The 24,725-nt window shown below is 41.0% G+C and overlaps 1 protein-coding gene across 11 annotated transcripts in view; it reads right to left on the reverse strand.

The window, feature by feature from the left end:
- ST7 (suppression of tumorigenicity 7) overlaps nt 1-24,725 on the reverse strand; it is a 156,085-nt gene that overhangs the window by 70,995 nt on the left and 60,365 nt on the right. For all 11 annotated transcript variants that reach the window (XR_005932366.1, XR_003923422.2, XM_041123434.1 and 8 more), the window contains one exon: nt 1,946-2,028. Coding sequence is in view for 9 of the 11 variants with exons in the window: in XM_041123434.1 (XP_040979368.1) it covers nt 1,946-2,028 (83 nt within the window). In the remaining 2 variants the exon portion in view is untranslated. The remainder of the gene's footprint in view (nt 1-1,945; nt 2,029-24,725) is intronic.

The following is a 24,725-nucleotide window of genomic DNA, read 5'->3' on the forward strand; positions in this document are numbered from 1 at the left end:
TCTTGCCACCTCCTCCCGCTGTCTTCACTCTCTAACAAGTATGGAATTGTGCCTGTGGAACCCATGTTATTTCTCTCATTCCTTCTCATCTTGGCGGTGATGGTGGGGCCTGGCCTTTTGAATGTTTCTTCTTGCTGAGTGAATGTAACATTCAGTATTTTCCTCCCATGCATTTGAGTGAGTTGTGCTGAACTGAATCCAAGTCTTACAGGTCTGGCTCCTGTTCATATTCTGAAAGATCTGCTGATGTCTCTGGAGCTCCGTCCTGTGCTTTGGGGCTCAATCCATACAAGGATGATGAATGCCCAAGGTGCAGACATTAAGTAATTGCCTTCTGCTACAAGGAAACCCCAGAGCAAGGCACAGCAGCAGTGCACCTGATGCTTTATACCTGAAATCATCTAAGTGATGAGATGAGAACTCACAGTCATTCAGGGGTCAAAGATGCCATTTCTTTGCCTACATCAGCTACAGGCAATGTGGAAGCGAGAGGTGTGGATTTCCCACACCAAACTGATACAGTTTAGTCAGGATCCTAGTTGCTTTCAGGTTTCTCTGAGGTCAGTAGATCCGAGGTGATGTGAACCAGCCCCTAGCCATGCCTCTCTCTTTCCACTTACCACTACAGTAACTACACTCCTAAAATTGGTCTCATTGGTCTTCCAATTACATGCCTAGTTTGGTATGGTGAGGGAGGGTCTACAACTGGTATCCAGCAGATTTTAAAAGTGTCCAACTTGTTTTAGACAAAGCACCTAAGATGGACTGAACAAACAAGACTAAACAAAGACAACCTTTCCCTGAGGAGGGGAAGTGGAGAGGGAGGTGCTGGTCTCTTCTCCCTGATGTCCAGTGACAGGACACGTGGGAATGGTTCAAAGCTGCACCAGGGGAGGTTTAGACTGGGCATTAGGAAGCATTTCTTTACCGAGAGGGTGGTCAAACACTGGAACAGGCTTCCTAGAGAGGTGGTAGATGGCCCAAGCCTGTCAGTGCTGTAAGAGGCATTTGGACAATGCCCTTAACAATGTGCTTTAGCTTTTGGTCAGCCCTGAAGTGGTCAGTTGGACTAGATGATTATTCTATTCTATTCTATTCTATTCTATTCTATTCTATTCTATTCTATTCTATTCATTTGTATAAATAGAAAGCCAACTCAGCAGTGAGGAAACAGAACAGTCCAGTATAAGCATAATACCTTAAGTACACCATGCAGATACTTAGATTTTTTTACCTCCATTTGTTTCTATGAAGACATTAAATAAAATCCAGAGCAAATGCTCTGCTTTGGACTCCTGCACTGTGATGGTATTATGATTCACTCCACTGCATCAGTTTGCACAATGAAGCCCTCAGGGGTTAATATGGGAGAAGGGGTTTTTAAATGGTTTAAAAATACTCCTCAGACCTTGAACAAATAGGCAGATATGTATTGAAAAAGATTTTTAAAGTGAAGATCTGAAATAATTATCCCTTGGAATCTTGGCACCAGAACAGGCTTCATTGCTAATAACCTGCTCGCTGTTTCTCTAATAAATCCTGCTGTAACTTTCTAAAAGGACCATGCTAAGCTGAGATAGTTGGTACCTCTCCTACTCTTCTTTTTACTGGCCTTTTTCTCTGTAGCACTTGTCGATGGAAACACTTAACATGCAAACACTTGTTATGAATTACTGTAGGGTTGTTAGTGGGGCACATTGTCGTTCAAGACTTTTTTCTTCAAAGAAAGACACATAGCACTGAAACATTTTCTCTCTCTCTTTTTTTTTGTTCCCACAGAAAAAGAAGTATGAATAAAGAAATACAAATTTTATGTACTGCAGAAATGTAAGTTTAAGGAAAAAAAGAAAAAAAAAAGACACCTATTAATCTGGATAAAGCCTGAAATCCCATTCTGGATAATGAAATCAATTTGTAAAGTGATATTAATATATCTACTACTTACCAAAATAAGTCCCGAGATTAATGAGGAAGTGCCTGTCAGGGCAACGTAGAACTTGGGGGTTAATGTGTTCAAAAACATACTCACTGAAAAAGAAAAGAGAGGAAACCATGAGTACAAGAGCAGGACATGTTCTCCACATGCGTCCCCTCCTCCTCCCAACTGCTCTCCAACTTCAGATAAGCTATTACCTTAATTCTGATAAAGAAGACAGTTTAAAGAACATTCTGTTCCATCTGCCTAACATGTGATAAAGCAGAGCATCAGACTGCCACATGCAGAATTTTGTTTTCACAGAGTCAATCACAAGGCATTGGAAAACAGTTGCACACGTTTGGGTCTTTCCTGTTCCAGTCAGTGCTCCACTGACACCGAGTTCAGGATTCCCCATGAAATACAGAAGACATTTTATTATCTGCCTTTGCTACTCCATTGCAGTTAGAAATCTTAGGGGTCTCAATGTCCTGCATTCAACATCATCTCAATGTCCTGTATGATCCTGGTGAAACTATCTGGACAAATTTTTAAAAGCGTTTTACTTCTCATTACCTTTGTTCCTCACTTATAAAGTAGGAGATAATAGCATTTCCCTAACTCATTCCACTGCATTAAAGTTGGTGAACCACTCTGTATGACAACAGTGAATAAATGCATAAAACAGATTAGGAAAAGACATAACTGGCTTTCTGGTAATTAAGGGTGAAAATCATGGTAGCTGTCCACCTTATCTGAAATCTAGGGCAGAAGCAAAGCCAGGCAAGCTGCAAGGAATGGCAATTCCATCTGTATGGGCTTCTGGAAACTCAAAGGGCTCTTCTAGTCATGTCACATTTTGGAAGCTGCTGAGAGAATCACCAGGTAGTCATGTTGAGCCCCCTATTGAAAATCCCTATGGCCTTAAGAGAATAAAATAATGTTTTTATAGGGTTTGGATCACTCTACAGAAGCTACTAGAGAGAACTGGAGCTCTTCCACTAAATTCTAGATGTTCAAAAACTCTCAGCTTCCAATCACCTCCATCTTCCACAATTGAAAACATTCTCTATTAAACTACATGGAGGGTTAGAATACCTTCTGTAAAAAAACCTACTGGTCTCATCCTTAACCAGTGCCAAAGTATTTATCATACATATATACCTATATGTATATACATGCATATATATTTATACATATACATGCATCCATGACTGAAGAGGGAACTAACAATAGTTAGCAGGTAAGTTTAAAAGGCTTGTAGCAGACTACCCAACAGTCATTTAAACATGCTGATAAAAGCCCTGGATACGTAGGTGGGAGGCCCTCAGTTCATTCTGTTCCCTTTAGAAGTGACACTTACTGAAATTAAATAACATGGAGCCAAAAATTGAAGAGAAGACAACAACAGCAGAATACAAATCATCAAACATATGATTAATTTTCCGTGACCAGTAAAACAGAAAATTGTTTTCCAGAAATGCATCACTAAAAGAGATTGAAACCCTGCAATTCAGCTGCTTTGTTTGGGTTTTGGCTGCATATTTTCTTTATTTTTTTCTTGAAAAAGTCATAAACTGTTAAAATGGAAGTGTCATTTTCTGCTTCGCTGGAGTGGCATTAAGCACCAAGCTGATATTGTAAAGAACTAGTTTGGTGGTTTTTAATTCCATCATTCATTTTCTTTCACAAATGAGTTGGATGCCAGATTCTCAGCTAGTGTAAATCAGCATAACATCCCTAATTTTACTGTGTGCAACACAGCTACACTGATTTATGCCAGCTCTGGCTCAATAGTTGGGACTTTACCACATCTTATTTCTTTTTTTTCTGTTCCCATTCTTTCTTCCTTTCTTTTTTTTTAATGTCTAATACAAGCTGACTTTGAAATACTAGTTCCTGCTTTCTCCAGCCCCAGTACCTGCTAAGAAGGAAGAGGAATGTAGAGACTGAAACAGCTTTGGCTTCTACCAACCACCACGTGTCCTTTAGAAGAAACATTCCTCATTCTGCAATGCAAACGTAAGCCAGAGACATAATCAAACTGTGTCACTGGGGAAATTTCAGACTGTCAGTGAAACTACTTCTTCTGCTTAGGTCAGTGTATTCCTGAGAGACAATATGCTATGATGGGGCATAGATGTCCATGTCCCCCATGTAGTACAGTGCTGCTGCAGTGCCAACAATAACACGAAAAGCCAGGCAGCAGGGGACTTTACAGAGCTGCTTTCTCTTACATTCTTCTGCCATAGCTTCACAGCTCATGGAATGCTGGAATTTTTCCTATTAAACTGGAAAATTTTTCCCATTACCCTGGAGGAAATTTGATTTCCAAAATTGTGAAGCCACCTAAGCCTCCTGTGTTTTAGAAGATGCCACAAGAGGATATCCGTTGAATAAGGATACAGTTTATATGCTTTAAATTCCTATTGCCTCTTTCACTAAGAAATGCTGCAAAGAGAACAAAGTTTCTTAAGCAGTGATGAGATACTCACTTATCATTACTGACTGCCATCAATAAAATTTCCTTTGGGAAATGCATCCCCATTTGGAAGAGCCCTCACAACAAATGAGCTCCATGGAGCTCATCAATGGAGTAGAATGAATGAGGCTCTTAAGAAATGCTGTTAGCTTTTCTCTGTCACCACTCTTTTACAAGCAATGTACACTGATTTATAGACAAAACCTCAGATCTGAACAGAAATAGGATTTTATTTAGCTGTCATTACTGCTTTCTTCTTTGCTTGCATGTATACTGGTGCTCCTTTATGCTCTTTACTATAGGCTGCTACAATTCATCACTTTTACAGCTTAGTCATGGGAACTGGCAAGGTGAACAGGTATGATGCTGGATGCTTTTAGACTGTATGGGCCAGACTCCCAGCTAACTGGAATAGCTCAGCTGATTTGCTACAGTTGTATTCAGCTACCAGAGCTGCTTAAATGGACTGTATCTTCCTAACCCTTTTGCCATTCTTCTTCCCACTCATTAAATACAAGAATCTTCTGTTCCTTTATGAAAACTATCAACTTCTGGCAATTAACTACCCTTCCAGTTCCTTTGTCTCCATAAATATTATTAACAAAACCAAACACTTTCTAATAAGCAACATATCTCCAAAACAGTAAAACTAAGCACTGGAGGATATGTGGTCGACTATTTTTATTCTGAAGTCAATGAGAATTCCAGTCATTGTTTCAGTGGAAACGACATCAAGGCCTAGTTCTCATAATATTAATCCCCAAAGTAAAAGTCAACCCACTTTTGGGTTATCTGATATATATCATTATCCAGAAGTGAGCATTTCTTTACAGTCAGCATTCTGACACTGGAGAAATCACTATCACACCCAATGTCTCCGTCCTGTAATGGATTCAGGTTTCCTTCAGTGTGTTGCAGTAAACTAGAGCCATTAGATAATGCTAAGTGTCCATCTGCCTAAATTTGGATAGCAGTATTTTTCTTCTCTATTTCCATTTGATGAAGTAGCAGGATTGAGGAGCAGAGAGAGATTTCTGAGAAAAGAGAGCTGAACATACCAGAAGATGGCTGCAGAATAAAGAAGCCAAGTAGAATCACCAGCAAAAGGTGGTACTGTATGTCCTTTCCTCTGAATTCATAACATGCCAGTGTATGCCTAATTATTTCTGTCCGCAAAGGGAAGATGGTGCAGTTATTCAGCTTGGAGTATCATCTCTTGTCTGTAACTTGGTAGGACTTTAAAAGAGCAACTAGTGAGTATCTAGAGAAAGAAACTTGCCTGATGTTCCTACAGTGCCAAATCATTTGAAATTACTGTCAAATCCCAATTATTTCCACAGGCATCTGATGATGAATGATTTATTTTAGGTGTGTTAGTAGAGATGATGGAATACAGTACAGCCTGTTTTTTTTTTTAAAAGAAAACCAGCATGACCTATAAACGCTGTCTAAACAAGCCACGCATGTCTGCTTGTAAGAGGCTCCTGGCCTTACAAATACCAATCAACCTCTTTCTTCCCTTCTCTTTATTGCTTTCATATTAATCATGCTTGAGTCATCCAGAATAAGGCACTATTTACATTTCCAAAGCTGCCTAAGTTACATAGGTAAATCATTCCATCCTATTGTATAATATCTAGGGAAGGACTGTTATTTCGTTGTTAACTGTACATGCTCACAGAGATGAATTTACATCCTATACAATTCATGGCAGACAAGCTAAAAAAGCACACAAGTCATATCTAATATTCCCTGTTGAGGCTAATCAAAAGAGGTGATTGAAATGTTCTTGAAAGCTGATGCCATTTCATTCCTGTTATATATGTTATTCATTGCCAATACTCGTGATTCATTCTCACCATGGGAATAAACAAGAGAGGAAAATCCAGATATTTTTCAAGCAACAAAATCCTCCAATTATGTAAAATGTATCACTCAACGTGATAAAACACTATGTTGCTTTAAAAATTTCTTCAAGGACTTGAGGCATTCACATTTCAAGCACGTGAGGAACCACAGTAGGAGGGAAATACTGGGGTTAAATTGCTCAAGGTATCATCGTGCTGCTTTATCAGTTAATTACATTAGAAGATCATTAGGGGAGGGAGCATTGCAAACTACCTACAATTCCCACATGTGGATCTACTAAAATGACAGCCCCATTACCTACTTCTGAATGTGAGGCTATGTAGCTTGCACAGTAAGGTGCAAATAAAAATGTAATTGCAATGTTACATTAACCATATACACAAACAGATCAAGCAAAGACAGGACTGCATCATTTATGGCACTTCTAAGAGGAAAAATAATTCCCCCAACAGAATGTTATCTTAAAATACAAATAAAATTAAATATATATCAATAACTTAGCATAAATAAAAAGATGAATTGCAGACCCAGAATTAAAGATCAAACATAAACAACAATCCAAATATACTGAAATACACATAAAGGCACAGCTCTTTTTGTGCCAGTATCTGTGCTCCTAAGTGAGACAAGGTTTCTGGGTACAGTAGTAACTTTTGTAAGAACAAATAGCCAGAAAACAGAAAAGCTTATAGTCACAGAGCCCTTCTAGTGCATTACTGGTCCTTAAGTTATCATGGCTAAAATATGTGTGTCCCTAAGAAATTTCGCTGCACTTTCTGTCTCCATCCTCCATAATACTTGCTTGGTATGCAGACCAATGCAAATTCTTGCAACACTAGTGCCATGAGCCCAAATCCTTTAGAGAGGCAAAAAGCTAAGAAACCTATCGTTGAAGACCTTTGACACAGCAATTCAGCTTCTTTTTACTGCAACCATCCATTCAAGCTGATGTTCAAACATGGTACAGAGGATGGGGCAGTGACCGGCTTATTTCACAGGGGCCTCAGCATGGATTAATGCAGGCCCCTGATTCAAAGTTGCTGCAGCAGTGAAGAGCTCTTCTACCAAAGTGTCAGCAAAGAGGGCAAAATAAAGTTCAATAAACTTCTTTTAATAAACGTATAACATTCCCCTCTCTGAGTACAAAGCACTGCATACACTTGACTTTGAACTATTTATACATAACCTTTTTGAACACTCTAACCCATCCCTCGTAAGAATGTTAACAATACACTTTGGCGAAAACATGCTAGGGTCAGGCTGAATTACATGGTATATACTATGATGGCCTCCAGCTCAATATAAATACAAACCCCACTAGATGTAATGCTAGCCCAGAGTATTGTCTCAGAAAAAAATATCTTTTACCATTTACCAGGGTTTTCCCTGGGAAACTACTAAGATTTTTTTTTAACTTCTTCAGACTTCCTGAAGAAATTACCAAAGAAGAAGTAAGCATTCAAAAGTTTAAGAATGCTGCAGAGTAAGTTTCATTTTTACTTGCTGCAAATGCTACACAACTTCCTTCTATAAGGCCTTTGTGTAGATCCGTTTTCAAAACTTGAAAAAAATTGTCACTCAGAAACAAACATGTGGCCATTCCAGGCAGAAACAGCTGGTGTCTGTGCCGTGCACAAGGAAATCCAGGTGCCCACTCACTTTGTTCAACCACCTACTCTTGTCCTAAAGGCATGAGGCTGAATGAGAGTCACATTCAGACGTCTGGAGCCTAAGCTAATGGCCACTGAAGTTGTCCGTTGCTCTCAGCGAATGCTGGATCAGAGCCCAGGTGAGAGAAAACGGTGACGTGCCAAAAGCTACCTATTACTTCAGATAAATAATGAATTCTGAATAACTACATAGTTGTGCATAATCAAAGTTCTGCCTTACAGATATTTCTAATTAGTGAAATAAAACTTTCTGAAGACCACCACACTCTCTCTTCCATGTTTCCACATCTTAAATGTAGGTTTTCCCTTTCAACAGAATACCTTTCCCACAATAAAAAGGGAGAGTGAGCAGGGATGGTCTATTCTGGAGAGGAGTGGCGTATCATCGGAGAGGCTTTCAGCACAAAGTGCAGCCCAAAGAAAAGAAAGAGCAGAAGGCAACAATATAGTACGAGTTCCAGGTCAAAAACATTCAAGATCATTTACTTAAAACTGAAAAATAAAAAATTTTGAAGGTTACAGGTGACGGCAATAACATTTTCTCCACTTTGTGACCCAGTGGCCCACTGAGCAAATTATATCCAGCACAGAAAACTGAAACAAATCTTAGCAAATTCAGTCCATCTTTTCCCAAACAACCCTGCCTGAGGATTGCTAACAAATTCAATTGAATCATTCTCCTCAACATTTTAACGCAGTAAATATCTGAAAACCAAGGTGACACAACGATAAGCACTGGCCTGCTTTTCAACACCAGGTCTATATTCATGTTATAATGTCCAAAAGTTATTGGATCGGTCAAAATTCTGTCTCAGAGAGTGCATTAACAATTCAGCCTGTTAGACATTAAGATTGCTCATCCCCACTGAGAATAATATACAGGGAAACATAACTGATAAGACACAAGAGCCATCACAGAACGGAGGGCAGAAGGACATACAGGTGAATCAAGGAAACCAGATCTGGAAGACAAAAAACCCACTTAGACACTACTATGACTTGGGAAAGGGAAAAGAAATGAAAACCAGATTAGAGATAGACAAGTATAATACAGAGACAAGTTAAAAGAAAATTAAAAAATGGAATGGCGATAAAAGTAACATGCATAGAAAGAAGATGATAGAGACAAGAACAGCAAAAGCAAAAAAGACACACAAGAAATTACATATGCAAAATGAATGTAAATAAAGGCTATTTTTACTTTAGCAAAAGATGGTTTGCGATTCAGAAGTATCTTTTCACTGGGAGAAATAAGACTGCCAACAACAACAGCTTTGGTCATTCAGGAAGAGATACTGTCAACAAGTTAGTCCTTGGTATCAAATACACCCCAAAGCCTTGTCTCACAAACTAAGGCACTTAACACAAGATGCCACTAAAGATTCCCGTTCCCACTATATTTTCCCAGAGTGACCTGCTAAGGTCAGCTGCTACACTTTCCCCCAGGAACAGGCAGGCTGGACATACAAGTACAGGATTCACTATACCCACCCCAAGAAAAACGTTCTCTCTTGTGAATTTAAATATTAAAACCAACTTAGGATAGCTACACTCAAGCACAGCTTTTTGCTATTGCATTTGTCTGAGATCATGAACTCCCTACCTTGTGGATTTGGGGAGAATAAAAGTATGGATAAAAAAAGATCAACTTTCCCCCATGAAAGCACCTATTATAATGCAAATTTGCTGCCATATAGCTGCCCCTGCCAAGGGACAGGGACATTCCCTCTTGCTCTCACAATGCAGTGGTTACATGAGTTAATTACACAGCTCCTGTTAATTGCAGAGCACGATGCATGAACGCCAAGATTTGTTAATATATTGGCAGCAAAAAAACCATTTAAAAAAAACCAAAAACAAAACCAAAAAAAGCCCAGAGCATTTCCATTTAAAGAAAAAGAAAATGAGGGAGAAACCATTTCCTGGGCTTTTACAGCCCTCAGCTGTCAAAGATTGAACTCCTGTGCATTTCTTTATGACCATCACAGTGTCCTAACGCTAAAAGCAGACTCCTGGTATTAATAATGTACAAGTGGAAGGGAGGAACTGGGCCAAATAAGAATGAGGCACAAAGGATGAGCAATGACGTATTGAGTAGAGATATTAATATCTGGATTTTTTGAGCTGTGGATGTGTAAAATTGGGTTGTTGCTTGGTTCTTAAGTCAAATTCTCTTGCAACACTTTCAACATCAATTGTTCTAAAATCAGGTTGCTTGCAAATTGATTTGAAACGCTGTCGTTATACACATCTCCCCTGCAGATTTTAAAGTTTCAAGAAACCTATGAGTCCTTGTCTTAATTTTTACTTCAGTGCTGCACTGCACGAGGAAGCGCTCTCTCAGATTTGTGATGGGGGATTTCCTTCACTGTGTAATGGTACAAGGTGTCTTTGTAGGCAGAACCAGTCCAGATACCGGAGAAGGCACCTTCACAGTTAGCTTGTGGTTTCCTTTTCTAATCACACACATATCAGCATGTGTGTGTATCAGCAATTTCCCCAACACTGTAGGGGAAATCCTACAGTCAAATGAGGATGCATTCCCTGATGGTCTCCCATGTGACTGCAGAGTATCACCGTGTATAGGCATCTTCTACCTTCTTTTAGATACACACTTGTAAGAGAAAGCTGAGATCTTCAGAGTACAGCTGTTGAACGGTTTATGAGGTAGATGATTTTAAGACTTCTAAATCTTCAATTTAAGGCACACAGCAATTGGGCTCTACTGAAAATCAATAGTAATGCACTTCATTGCAAAAACGTACCTAAGAACTGCAACAAAATTACCGTATTCTCCACTCTGCACCCCAAAGTGTTCAAACAAATCTGTATTTTAGAATTATTCTTAACATCAACTAATCATTCATGTAACTGAACTGATAATCAGCTTTATCCAGTTTGGACAGGCACTGTTTGTGAAGTCAAACCTACACCTTAACTGTCGCTTATTCTGAGGCATTACACAGATTTATGTGGTTTAGCCTTTCAAAGCTGTATTAAAACAAAAGCCAATTACTAAACCTCATTATCTGGAATCATTTAAGACAATTAATGGCTTTTGTTCCAAGTGCCAGATCAGCACAGTTCTCTCAATGGAACAGGGTAAGTTTTGCCCTCTTTTTTCATCCAACACTCAGGGAGGTAAGAGCTCCATTAAATCTTTTTGATTTTGGTTCATTAGCTGTCTAAAGAATACCCTGAACTAAAAGTTTGCCACAGTGATTAATTCCAATGCCACAGATAACAAAGGCTAATCTACTCCAGAAAGACAAATCATGCAAAGAGTTTTCACCACCAACTACTGGCATTCCACAAAAGAGAAAATATCCCATGGGTTCCCATTATCCAGGAACGCTAAGACAAAAAGAGGCCCATGAACAAAGCACCCTCGGCTGCCCTGCAGCCTCCTTTTGTGCCTCCTTTTGTTCCGGGCAGGATTTGATATGAGCGCTAAACCTACAGATATGAGCAGTGCTGCATCTTCCATCCTTGCTTGTGTGTTGCATTCATAGGCATACAAAGACGAGGATCATCATGTTTTGTGCATTCAAAAAAATCGTCTCAGCAATGAAAAAAATTCAGAAAATATGGCTGAAATTTGCACCTTGGCTGAAATTTTTACTGTTTTTCAGATACCTTTTTTTATTTAATTCTGGAGAAATATTCTGTTCCAGACATTTCTGTTCTAACCTCGATAGCCTCACTCTATATAGCACATCTATTCCAAGAGTCTCTAAGATGCTGATCTCTTCGCATACAAGAAATTGCAAGGTGCTTCTTGGAATGGAGGTGATTGGAAAACATTTTCATAATTAGAGCCAGCAACCTCCTGAAAACACCCTGGAGATCTACAATAGCTAATATCATTATCCTGTCATTGAAAACTCACCTATGCTTCCTACTTACAAAATCAATAGGGTGTTCATGCCATTTTTCTCCTATGAGAAATTTCTACCTGTGATAAATTTCTATATTAGGCAGGGATTTTTTTTGCAGTAATTGATGGTCTAGGTAATGTGGCACAAAAAGAAGGGGAAAAAGAATTTTCCATCGAGTGTGTTTCATTATTCTTATGTATCTAATAATCAACTTTCCCCTTCAAGGCATCTTAAAGCTGAGTGACTCACACAGTAATTGCACCAAATGGAAAAGAAGACAAGTTAAGTAGAAAACTTTTACCTCTTTGCCTCCATTTTGGGGTGTTTCAAAGAAAGCATAGCAGCAGGTTTGACAAGTACTGTATAATTTCCATTGTCTACTAGTCTCTCGGGACACCCAAAACTTATTAAAATGGAAAAGGCTCTGTGGTAACTCTGTAGACAGAACTGCAATCTGCATTCAGGACCTGACTGATGAGGAGACAAACTTCGGGGGAGGATTTTGCATAATAAAGATTTTCAGTAGAGTAAGCTCCAGAGAAAGAATTTCCAACCAAATGCACAGAAAATGGTGCAGCAGAGGCTGAGGGAGCACCCCTCTCACACAGCCTTACGGATGTATAGCGCGAAGTTAGACTTTTAAAACACAATCATCTCGTTCCTGGCATGGTCCTCCTGTCCTTATAGGCAGTGAGTCTCTCTCCAGTGCAATTTCCTCCAAAGGTCTCGCGTGCCGGCTAGACAAAACTGAACTGTCTATAGTTTTAAAGCGCGTTTTATTTCATGAGAAGACAAATAAAATGCCACTTAGACTACCTCATTAACATTAACAATAATCATGTTATTTGATTTAGTCTTTGGTGAAATCCCAGGAGAAAAGGCAGCGCAGGACACCCACTATTTTTCTTACTGAATATTTGATGGTTTTAATTCCAAACATGGGCCTTGGCTGACCTGGCTGAAAGCAACCGTGAAATAGCATTCTGACCAATAGAGTCTTCCTTAGTTTTCCTTTCTTCTGTTTAAAATTAATTGATCTTTTCAGAGGTGGGTCTCCTCATGAAGGCAGGAGGGACCACAGACGAAGTGGGGCAGGACTCGCAGGCAGAACTCAGCGGGGCTGCGTTAGAGCCGTGCAGAACTGCCACTCGACCTGGCGCTGCCGTCAGGCTGCTCAGGAACACCGCACAAATACACTAACCCCAGCACTCTGTGTTACCCACCAGCTACTGACAGATTTCTTTTCCTCTAAAGCCTAACAGCGTGGAGAGAGAAGCAAAAAATGCAAGACTAAATTAGCCAAATGCAGCATACCTGATAGACGAGAAGCTTGCATGAGAAGTAACAAACACCTGCACAGGACTTACTATAACCTGTGTTCTCATCCCTGTCGTGGACCCAGTCAAATACTGTATTGGCTCTAACTTGAAAATTCAAAGCTGTGTTTGGAAGTTCCCATCTTTAGGGCCAGCCTGGAACCTGTGAAAGTAAATGCCCGTTTACCTGTCTGAATTCTCCAGGTGGACATCAAGAAGCTGAAGAATGCACCCCCACATTTTAGTAAATAACTCTGGGGCAATATTCTGCATGTCACGCCTTATCAAACTATAGCTGGATTGCAGATACTGTGATGCAGAAAGCAGCTTAACAACAACAACAACAACAAAGTATTTCTCTTTGTGATTAACAGGCTATGTCTTGTTTTTTGCACTGGTTTTTGCGCACTGCCCTGTGAGAAAGATGCTGAGCTAAAGGGAGGGCATGCCAGAAGCATGGCCAGTCAGCAACGCTGCCCTTCCCTTCCACAGCGTCATGCCCATCAGGGTCTCCAAACAGGCAGGTAATGGCTGAAGAATCTCTTTGCAAGTTCCCCCCTTGACTCTGACTTGAGCTATGGGAACTCCGAGTTCCTCAAAAATCAGGCCAAGATGGCTCAAATCAAATGTCTGCAATCAGAAACTGGTTTTCAAAGTCTGGCCAGGCAGGCAGTGAGTCACCGAAGTGAGACGAACCTCAGGAGCTCGGCTTTCCATTCTCCAGGGGGTGGCAAGACCTGAGCACTGAGCAAACCTGGTGACCGCTGCCTGTACTCATTTCCGAATGTGACTGAACGCTACTTTGCCACTGCACCCAGTGACCAGAGAAGGCCGTGCTGCAAAAGCAGTCCACCAAAATGCTGTGATTTTCTTGCATCTGCTTGCTCCTCTTCTGTTCACGTTAGTATATCTAGGACTAATAGCCATGGCTATGTTAATCCTCAGATACTGGTGGTTAATCATGATAATCAGTGCATTGGGATTTTTTCTGCTGTCCTTTAAGTTGACCTACTCAGATCACCAGGGAAAAATTGTCTTTGAAGCTAAAACTTACCAGGTTTTCTCTTAATGCGGCAGCAAAAGTTTCTGGAATTTTTTCAGGGCTGTGGGGTTATGTCAGCAAAAAGATTTAACAACCGAGGGACCTCACATCCAATCCCAGGTTTTCCTAGACACGCGGTTAGGAACGAGCTTCTCCTCTGGCCCTTGAGGAAGAGCAATAGGAAAGGGATCTCCAAGTGTGTGGCACACGGAGCTGATTCCCCTCTGAACACACACAGCTGAATGAGCAACTGCTTCAGCAGAAAAATCCAGAAGAAAACTTTGAGAATGGCAGAATACCAAAATCAATACAGCGATAGAGTCAAAGCACGCTCTGGTACAGAAAACTCAAAGAGGGAACGCAAAATTATTGCGGGAGACTACTTAACTTAATGCTTTCCAAAATGCTACTTGGCTCAGAAACAGAGAGATTCGGAACCTGCTAAGTGTGTTTAAGTGCTTGGAATTGTGGCATTTAAATGACCAACAAAACCCTTAATGCTCATTATTCAAAGCACGAAATACCACAGAGAGAAGGGCAGCTGACTTTCTGGCTAGAAGTGCCCATTAGAGAGATGCACTTAGGGATATATAATACCAAAGCAACACGGAATTTGCAATAAAGTTTGGCTTCTGCTCCCAGCTTCATGGCTGGCTTGCCTGCGAGTCTTTCAGTGCAGTGTTTTGGGGCTTGGGTTCCCTGCCTGTGCTTTGGGAAGAGACCTAAGTAACATTTTGTGTGCAGAAGCAGCAGAGATCTTTGCATTTATTTATAGCCCCCCTGTTGTTTTCTTCACTTACGTGTAGCACCTTCCTAAACACCAGCAAAAAGTCAATTGTTCTGGCCTTCTCCAAGGACTGTTTCTGGTAGTGTCACCCTCCAAACCGAGAAGGCATTACAGAAAATAGCTGATCATATCCAAAGGAAGGTATTTCATTTCGTGCTTTCCAGCAGACCTGATCTCGGACCACATGGTAGTCTATGCTATGGTGGTCTGTGAAGCAGACTTGCCTGCTCTCATTATATAAAGGGGTTGGAAGATGAAGCTTTGATTAGAACAAAAAGCTAACACGGCTTCGCAGCCTTAAAAACTCCCTACAGCAGTGAAAGTGAATGCTACATATAACCTACTGTGTTTGGGCTGGGCCTCCCTGTTTTTGGCTCCCATCTCCCCATTTTCTTTGTTACTTTGTAAAAAGAAAAATAGCTCCCAAAAGGAGGTTCCTCTGAGCTCCAGCAACATTAGCACTATTAAGGTAGGGGTCCCTTGAAGAGCTCTTTTTGTATTATGCTATTAATATTTCAGATGGTGAAGAGCTGCCCCTGAGCGGAAAGATCCTGAACTCTGAAAATCAGTAACATCATCAGTTGGGCATCAAGGAAAACCATCTGAGCTTGTTAAGGCATTGCTGCCTGAAGGAAACGGTGCCATGCCTGAATACGTGCTACAGCTCGCCAGCAAAGCCAAGCCCAGAGTTGATACTGGCAGCAGAAGCCAAAGGCAGGAGATGCCAATAGGTCTGCGAGCTTGAAATGGTATCAAGAGATGTTACCATTTTGTAGCCGTGTTAAAGTATTTGGCTGACATGCAGTGGGGCAAGATTTGTTTCCTTGTGCATGAATGCATCAATAAAGAAATATTAAATTAACCCTTTCCCAAAAGCATTCACAATTTTCTCAGTGAAGCATAATACTAAAAAAAAAAATTAACTGTTTTTGAAAACACAGATTTTTTTTTCCCGTTAACAAGTCCTTTGCCCTGAAGACATCTGATTTTTAGATTTAATAAATAAATCCAATCTTCTTTTACCTGGGAGTTATGAACATGGCTTTGTGGAAAAAATGCACCTCTTGAATTGGAAATGTCGTAATACGTTTCTGGACTTCTCCAAAATGGTGGTTTCCTTTTGCTGAGAAGTAAGACTCCTGAGGAAACTACTCCAGGTTCGTTACTCACGAATTACACTCATAATTTGGATAATTAACTAAATGCCACAGAGTCATTATCTTTCCCCTAAAGCTGTTTTTTTTCTGTAGGAGTTTTCCCAAGTTAATTTCATATTGTTGGTTTTCCCAAGTTAATTTAATACTGCCCAAAAGGTAAATCCTTCAGAGATCAGTTAGTCTCAAACCAGAGCTAGGCAGACAACTCGCAGTGTATTTTGCCGCAATTTTAAGTACGTTGCTCTTACTGGCTTTCAAAAACAAGGAAACATTTTTAATCCTATGCTTGATTGCTCCTATGAGGCAAAGCAAAAAGGGAAGGCAAGAGGACACTGTTTAGAAAAACAAAGCTCTCTGCCCCATCTGCCACTCTCACTGCTGTCAATGCTGTTCAGCTGCGAGAAAATGCCGACTGCATCGATATATGTCAGGAGACCTGAAGTGCCACAAATTGCCGCAGACATTTCTCCCATAATGAAGTTTTGGGAAATGCAGGCGAATACTATAGAAGAAGCAATGCTAGATGAGCATCACTGAGGCAAAATTACAAGTAAACACGTAGCACAGAAGTTTAAATGAGTAATTAAAGCAAACCCTTCTGAGTTACAGCGTGCTGCCTGGGTGTTTGAAAACAAGCCCCCGAGGAGTGGTTAAGGAGAGGCCTCTTCACTGAAGTGGCCTGGGAGGTTCTCAGGGGCTGGAGAAACTCCCCGGCGTGCGGAGCACACTGACACCGAGCAGCGCAGCTTGCCTTCTGCTGGGCTGCAAAGGCGAAACAGAATTTTTATCCTGCAGTTTCACACTTATTTCATATGGAACCAAGCAATTTCTGCCAAATCCTTACCGGTAAGGCTGAATAAGCAGAAAAAAGAAAGGAAAATCAAGAAAATGAAACAAGCCTGGGATTCTCTATTGACAGTTATTAACTGTATCATTTTCTTTCTGGGTAGACCACTGCTGCTTTTTCTGTTTTGCCCTGAGCAGACAGAAATTTTTTCGCCACGGTTATACTCCTTTTTTTTGAAATGTTTATCACCAGGAGCACTCCACAGAGCTGACAGGGAAAGCACTGAGGCTCTGCTAGCAAGTGGGCTCACTAAGATATTTTGCTCGAGGCCAGCATCAGTGGAAACCAAAGTGCTCTCCATACATCTGATTAGCTGAGGTGGTTGCATGGGTCCGAAAGACTGAATTATTTTTTTCTTCCATCTCTTCAGGGCACACCTGCAGTTTGTAAGTTCATCTCCCTAGCACACCAGCTTCCAGCTCACAAGGCCATTTTTGCTCTCCTTCATGCTGCAGTAGTTTTAAAACCTCTTCTTGCCTTAATTTCTGTGATGTGCATCCACTTGCTTGCCTCCATTGCAGCTCCTTCCTCTTTGACTTCTAAATTATTCATCTAGCTCAATTTAGTTTCAATTTGCAATGTCATTTGAAAAAAGCAGAGTAGATCTATCCTCCTATCCTATCCTATCTTATCCTATCCTATCTGCATGCATTGCGACTGGCCTTAGAAAGGAGAAGGAACCAGACTGCAAAACTTCTGTTTATGTCTTTTCTGCCAGGAATAGATAACAGCACCCATTTCTGAAGAGTTCAGCAGAAGTTGCCACTTTTCCTTATATAATCTAATCGTATGGTAAACAATGATGGGCCAAATGCATAATAAATGCTGACGGGCAAAAACTCTACTCAAAGTCCCCACTGACACAGACCAATTTTTTTTTTTTTTTTTTCACAATAAGTCATTTTGCAGAGCTTTCCCTAAAATCAGATTTCCCTGTACTTCAGCTGAAAAGGCAGCGAAGGAATTCTAAGAAAGTGGCCGATGCACAAACAAGATTTGCAGGAGAAGGGGGAATGATCAGGAAATACAGCCGCACAACCCTGTTAAAGAAAAGGAAACCGCCACGGCTCTATCGCAAGAGCAAAGTCTGCGGACTGATTTCTGCTCCGCCTGGCGGGGCGAAGGCGCAGGGGCTGCCGGAGGACTGCCCCTCCACGAGGACAACCCGGGCAGGCGGCAGCGGCTGCCCCTTTCACTTTGGGGCAGCACTGCCTCCGTACGACCGAACCCCGCTTTGAAAGGGAGCCCCAAGAAGCTGAAATCAGTCCCTGAAAAAGCTGCCAGGCGCTACCCGCCCAGCCCAGGCGAGGGACAACGCGGGGCCTCCCTGGAGAAGGTCCTTCACCGGGAGCGATGCCGCCCCGGCGGCACGGCCGGCGGGAGCAGCCGTGTAGGGGGGCCCTGCCTCGCAGCGATGGGTTAGGGTGCCCTGGCCCCCAAACCCCACGGATGCTCCTCTCCGTATGTTTTAAAGGGCACGTGCCTTATTTTTGCCTACCCTTCCTAGATTTTCCAAATGCGTGTTAAATTCCTACAGGTACTGCCATTTCCCACCCCATCCCGACAGACTCAGCTGCTCCGGTGCACTACCAGGGAACTGGGAGAGCCACGGCACTCCTTCTTCCCTCAGAAAGAACTGAGAAAGAGGTGAAAACCGGTTCAGTGCCGAAGGGCTCAAGGTCTAACTCTGCTCCCTTGTCTTACTCTTGCCCCGGGCACAGCGCCTTTCGTGTGGGGGGGAGTCTGCCGGGGCCGCGGGCGTAGCTGCAGGTATCAGTATTCACCGCTCGGGGCAAACACAATGGCGTGGCGAGAGTTCATGTCACCAATGCACCTCATGTAACTTCATTTCTGACTCACGACTCAAAGAGTAAAACGGTAGCATTGATTATAACCCACCTTCTAATGCCGAAAGAGTACCTGTTAAAACAGATGTTAGAAAACACCAAATTCACTTCTTGTATTTCGTTCTTCTTCCTCCAGCTCTCTTTCCCCTCCCTCCACTTCTCACTTTCATGTGATGCTGAGCCACAGACTCTCCAGGCAGTTTCCCAACCAACCTATGCTTAAGATGTACTCCAAGGAGCGGATTTCCAGCCCAGGGACTTAGCTTTCCACCTCCAATTAACGGTACCAGCAGCTCAGCAGCTGAGCCTTTGTCCGCAGCACCAAGCATTTGCCCATACTATTATTCAAGCTGAGGGGTTTCATTAGATTTTGGTTGGTTGATTCAGCTCAAGAACTGCTCCAAAGCTGTTTGCTCCAGTAGCGAAACCCTCAGGACAGCTCTACACCCAGTAATACATGCAAGTTATTGACTGCAGTTGCTGAATGGTTTTTAGGCTTATGACCCTGGGCAGCATTTTCCCCCTTCTTTTTCTGAACCAGAAAAATGGGATAATTTACTGTCTTGTTTCAAGGTAAAGGTCAGCCTAAAATAATTTCTTTAACAGCTTTTTTTTTTTTTTTTCTCCTGGTGAACGGAAAAAGATTGTGATGAGAACTGCTGATATTAAATGAGGAAGATAACCTATCTTACTGATGCTAATTTTTTTCCCAATCTGTTTGTCTGTGACCTCTTCTGGATGAATGTTTTCAGCAAGATACTTTCTCTATTTGGCCTTTCATACAACAATAAATGAAAAAAGCCTCCAACAAACTAGATTTCTATTTTGACATATATATTGTTTTCAATTTATAAGTTACAACATTGTGAAAGCCTGTAACAAATGAAGATAGCCATAATTTTGATGAAGATTTTATAAAATGTTAATAAACACCATCTTTGGTACTTGCATCTTTTGTCTCAATGCTCAAAGCACCTAGCAAAGAGAAATTAAGACTCTTCCTAATCCTGCAGAAATAGCCTAATATTATGCCAATTTTCAAACTGACATGATCAGAGCTAAAGGGACCGAGAGGCGCACCCCAAAACTCTGGTTCTCCTTTCTTTGCGCTCATCCTGATGTTCTATTTTTAGATTTCTAGTCTGGTCTGAAGCAGGTTTATAACCCCTTGCAATTTGCCATCATATTTCCATATTTGGTATGGTTTTTTTCCCAAGTAAAAAGGACAAATCCAGGAAAAATCTAAACAGATCTCAGTATCTGAATGGAATGAGTGACATTTGGTAAAGAATTAGTGATGTGACTGTAATCTCTTCCAAACGGCTTCTTCCAATTAAGTTCAGGTCTCTTACTGTATTTTCCACCATCCTTCCATGAGATTACTAATTCTTCCAGACCTCAACCTCATTTCTGTCTTCAGGCCATCACAACCATAAAAGCTCTGCTACAACATGGAAGATACCAAAATTGGATGTCCAAAAAAAAAGCCTCTATAACTCAAAGGAAAAAGGAGCCAGAGTAAGTGACACGACTTCTTCAGAAGGGCTTGTATGCCTGGAATCTTATTTGTTTTTTTCCAACTGTAGCAATTGGTCTGAGGAAATTATCCCCTCTAATAAATTTATTTAGCACTTCGGTGTCCTTTCCATCATAGATCTCAAACTGCATTGCTAAACAGTGTGCGTCAAATTCAGATTTTAGAAGGGAAACTTACATACAGAGAAGCACTTATAAACGCTGCATCAGTGGTTGATCTCAGAAGGGAATCACAGGGGAAATCCATCTATCTACCTTGAAGCCAGGCGAAGTTTTGCTGCTGACGTTAGCAGGACCAGGATTTCACCCTAGCAATCTGATGCCTCTGCTATTTCCCTGGTAGAGTTAACAACTCCACAAAAATCTCATCCAGATAAAGCCATTTTGCTGATTTTGCCTCCAGAAGGCTGTCATCATTATAGCAGTAAGCTATGCGGGGGGATAATTAAGTGGTTGCAGCAGGATGCACAGTTCTTGGATGATACCTTTTCCCTTGCACATTGGTTATGATTAACAGTCATATACATCGAACAGAAGAAAGCATCATCTGGGCCCTATTTCCAGGCAATAATGATCTTAGTGCACCCAGAAAGATAGACCTGATAGACAAAACCCACCTGCTTCTGAGCCACTTGCATTATTTTGTACATCTGCTCAGTTCATTTCATTTGGTGTTAATACACTCTGCTTCACAAGAATCTTTTACTAATGAAATAGTTGTTAAAGCGTAATAATTTGCTTGATTGATTACTGTTTTCTGTATTGCTGCCTTTTCTGGATATCCGTCATGCTGCAGATGCTGGGAACAAGCCAGTCACCACAGGGACTTTTCCAAAGAACCTTACTGAGATACAACAGCTCCTTGTTTAAAGAAAGTCCTCTCATGCCACCACGGGAAGCCCACTCTTCTGCTCCCTTTTGGGCCTTCTTTTTTTCCTACACAATTGTTATGCGATTTTCATATAGATTTTTATTATACGATTGATGTGTGAATGTAAGCACATGCATACCTCCGTGGAGGGAATGACAAAGACAAAATGGAACAGCCACAATTTCCTTCTTTGTCTGGGTGTGTTTTGAGGTTGGTTTCATTTTTTATTTACAGCTCTGATGGTCATTTTCACTTTGCCCTCCGTGTTCATCACCTACCTTCTTGACATTGTCCAATATAGCGGGGACAGAGCTCTCTTGCTACCAACTGTCTACAGTACTGCTTTAGTAAAAGGAGTTATCCTCAGGGGATGAAACCTCCATCCTCTTCTACTCTGACCTTTGCTGCTGGCTAAGGGCAGTTGGTTAGAAATGAGCCCAGGCATCCTGTACAGTCATTCATGTACCTTCTCTGTAACGTATTAGGAAGTGCCACATATTGATTACTGTGCTTGTATGCTAGTAACAACCTACAAGTGATTCACAACAACTAACAAAAAGCTCCCTGCTTCACTACATATCCCGGAGCCTCATACCTGATACTGCCTAAAGCGCTGTTGATTCACCTTCCTCTGAGAGCAATACAGAATATGAAGCCAAAGGTGTGTGTTAAGGTTGCTTCAAGCCTTCCCAGTCCTGCTGAAAAGGCAGGAATTTCCCACTTGCCCAGTGCAATTAGGGTAACCAAATCCATCAACCCACAGGGATGTCTCAGGGCTCACAGGGCAGCCCAGAAGCTTTGCTTTGTGATGAAGCTCCCATGGAAATGCCCCTCTCCACCCTAGTTAGGGTGTCAGAAAGACACTCAAGCAGCTGTCTTCTGCGTAAGTTTACAGACAGCCTTTTAAGATCACTGAGACATCTTTTACTTAAGCAAAGAAACTAAGAAAAGTGGTCCTCAGATATGTGATCTTTAATAGGCAGGCAGGAGAGATGCCTTATTTATAGCACAGAAAGCTTGAAATGTGTTTGTTTACGTATTCAGCTGTTGGTTTATGTAGCACATGCTGGAAAACAATATATCGAGGTGCTTTTGCAAAAAAGCTTAGAAAGCCAATCCATTTTACTGAGACCTGCAACTGTAGCACTGTAACTACATCTGATAGGTTTATCTCCGAGTATTTTCCTCCAATCTTCCCCTTACTGCCAGCTAGAATCTTCCTGCCAATCTCTACAAATAAGTAAGACAAATAGATTGAAGACATATCTTTTATTTTCCCTGACTGTTATTCACCTTTGGAACTTAATTTCATGTCTTCTCGCATCTTCCTGGAAAACAGCCTGGGTGACTAGAGCACAAACACGCTCACACCTTCTTCAGAAGAGATGCTTGAGAAATACAATGATGCTTCTCCAGGCTGATCAGAGCTGCTGGTTTTGGTAAAGCTTATTTTCCTTTACGGAAATCTCCTCCTATTAGGAATGGCCTGGTTTTCCACATGTTTTATAGAGGGTCTCTGAGAGACACAGATGAAATCATCTGATGACTTTCTTGGGTCTAACAGAACATATTTGAAGGTTATACGTCTTTTAGTTAAAAATAATCATGGAATCACAGAACGGTTTGGGTTGGAAGGGACCTTTAAAGGGCATCTAGTCCAACCCCCCTGCCATGGGCAGGGACATCTTCAACTAGACCAGGTTGCTCAGAGCCCCGTCTGACCTGACCATGAGTGTTTCCAGGGATGGGGCATCTACCACCTCTCTGGGCAACCTGTGCCAGTGGTTCACCACCCTCACTGTAAAAAATTTCTTCCTTATATCTAGTCTAAATCTACCCTCTTTTAGTTTTAAACCATTAGCCCTTATCTTATTGCAACAGGCCCTGCTAAAAAGTCTGTCCCCAAATAATGGCTCTGTCTATATACTTGTGAGAAGTATATTGATTTTGGGTGAGCTACAAGTATGAGCAATAACAGCAACCAAAACCATGAAATATTAGATTAAGACCAATTGTTAGAATTCGAGAGGTCTGATTCCTCACTCTGTGTACTGATAGAAGCAGAATTTTTTTCCATGGAAAGAACAATAAAATGCAGGTTTGTCCAGTATTTTCAAATGCTTATTCCATTTATAACCGTGTGGCAATCAAAACTTATGCAAAGTAGATGAAAACCAACCAGTTAAATAAGCAAATTATCAGCACCTTTTGATGATAAAATGTTTCTCAGAAGGACAGTAAGAAGCAAACATAGATCAAGATTTTAGAAAATACCTTATAATTTCAGAGGTTTAAATTAAGGCACTTTAAAAACTTCTAATTTGAGGAACAGAGCACATCTTCAGTAGGATCCTTTGGAAGGTCTTAGATAAAGCGCTCAATAAAATGGGATTTAAAAAATATCACCGAGAGTTGGTTTAGAAGAAAAGTAGGGGAGTTAGTTTGTTCATGCTAGAACATTTACGGGTAGAAAAGGAAATGCCAAAAACCATCATCACACAATCTCTCCAACAACAACAAAATCCTTCAACATAAATTTAGCACGGATCTGAACAAACCTGACACTGTAAAAGATGGAGAGGGCATGTAAACGCTACAGCAAGCTGTGTTACAGAACACCCTGAACCACTGCTTCAGAAACCCCGTGTGCTGCCATCGGACAATGCCGCGTGAAGATGCTCATGTTCATCCAAGACAGCTGCAAAACCCTATTAAACAGCTTGACAGACTAAATAACTGGAGTACAATGCCCAAGAATGATATTGCGCTGGTATTACTCCACAAGCTCACTGGAAGCTCTCTCCACTGCGCAATACAGACATGCCCCTCACAAGGAAAACTTAGCTCCATTTATTAAGTGATGAACCCCTTCTGACTCCGTTTGTCCCTCAACCTTTATATAAAATTCCTATCTTCAGCGTTTTAGAGCTAAATATACTGCCATATGTCGAATGCCATAAACAGCAGCTGAATCTAATGAGGCCTGTACCGAAAATCATAAAAGAACTCAGATAAAATGTCACATCCATATTTATTTGAAATGTTAAAAACTTTCAGTCGTCTCAGGCATAATTAAAATTTGTGTTCTGTATATGCTTTTCCCCTCTGGAAAAATAACGATCTATCATTTTAAAGGCATCAAAGCATGTTTGTATGATTGCCATCTGACAGATTTCATTAAAGTTGTGTTTCTTTGGAAAGTGAGATCTATAATTCTGTTTAATGTAGGACTCCCTCTGTGCATTTTAAATGTGTAGAGAGTGAGCATGTCTATATTTTCGCTCTTTTCTGACAGCAAATCTGTTTCTGGTATTAAAGAGCAATACATTGAAGCAAGTAGAAATGACACTAACTTTGCATGTAAATTTAATGTATGCAATACATATTATACAATACGTGCGTGCGTGTATTATATGGTTTTTGTATTTAATGGTGTTAATTAGTGTCTGTCTTACTGCTGGTTTCACAGAGCTGGCTTAATACCTGAAAGGGCACTTTGCTGTTCAGA

The sequence above is a fragment of the Aquila chrysaetos genome, chromosome 5, assembly GCF_900496995.4.
Source record: "Aquila chrysaetos chrysaetos chromosome 5, bAquChr1.4, whole genome shotgun sequence".
NCBI classification, from domain to species: Eukaryota; Metazoa; Chordata; class Aves; order Accipitriformes; family Accipitridae; genus Aquila; species Aquila chrysaetos.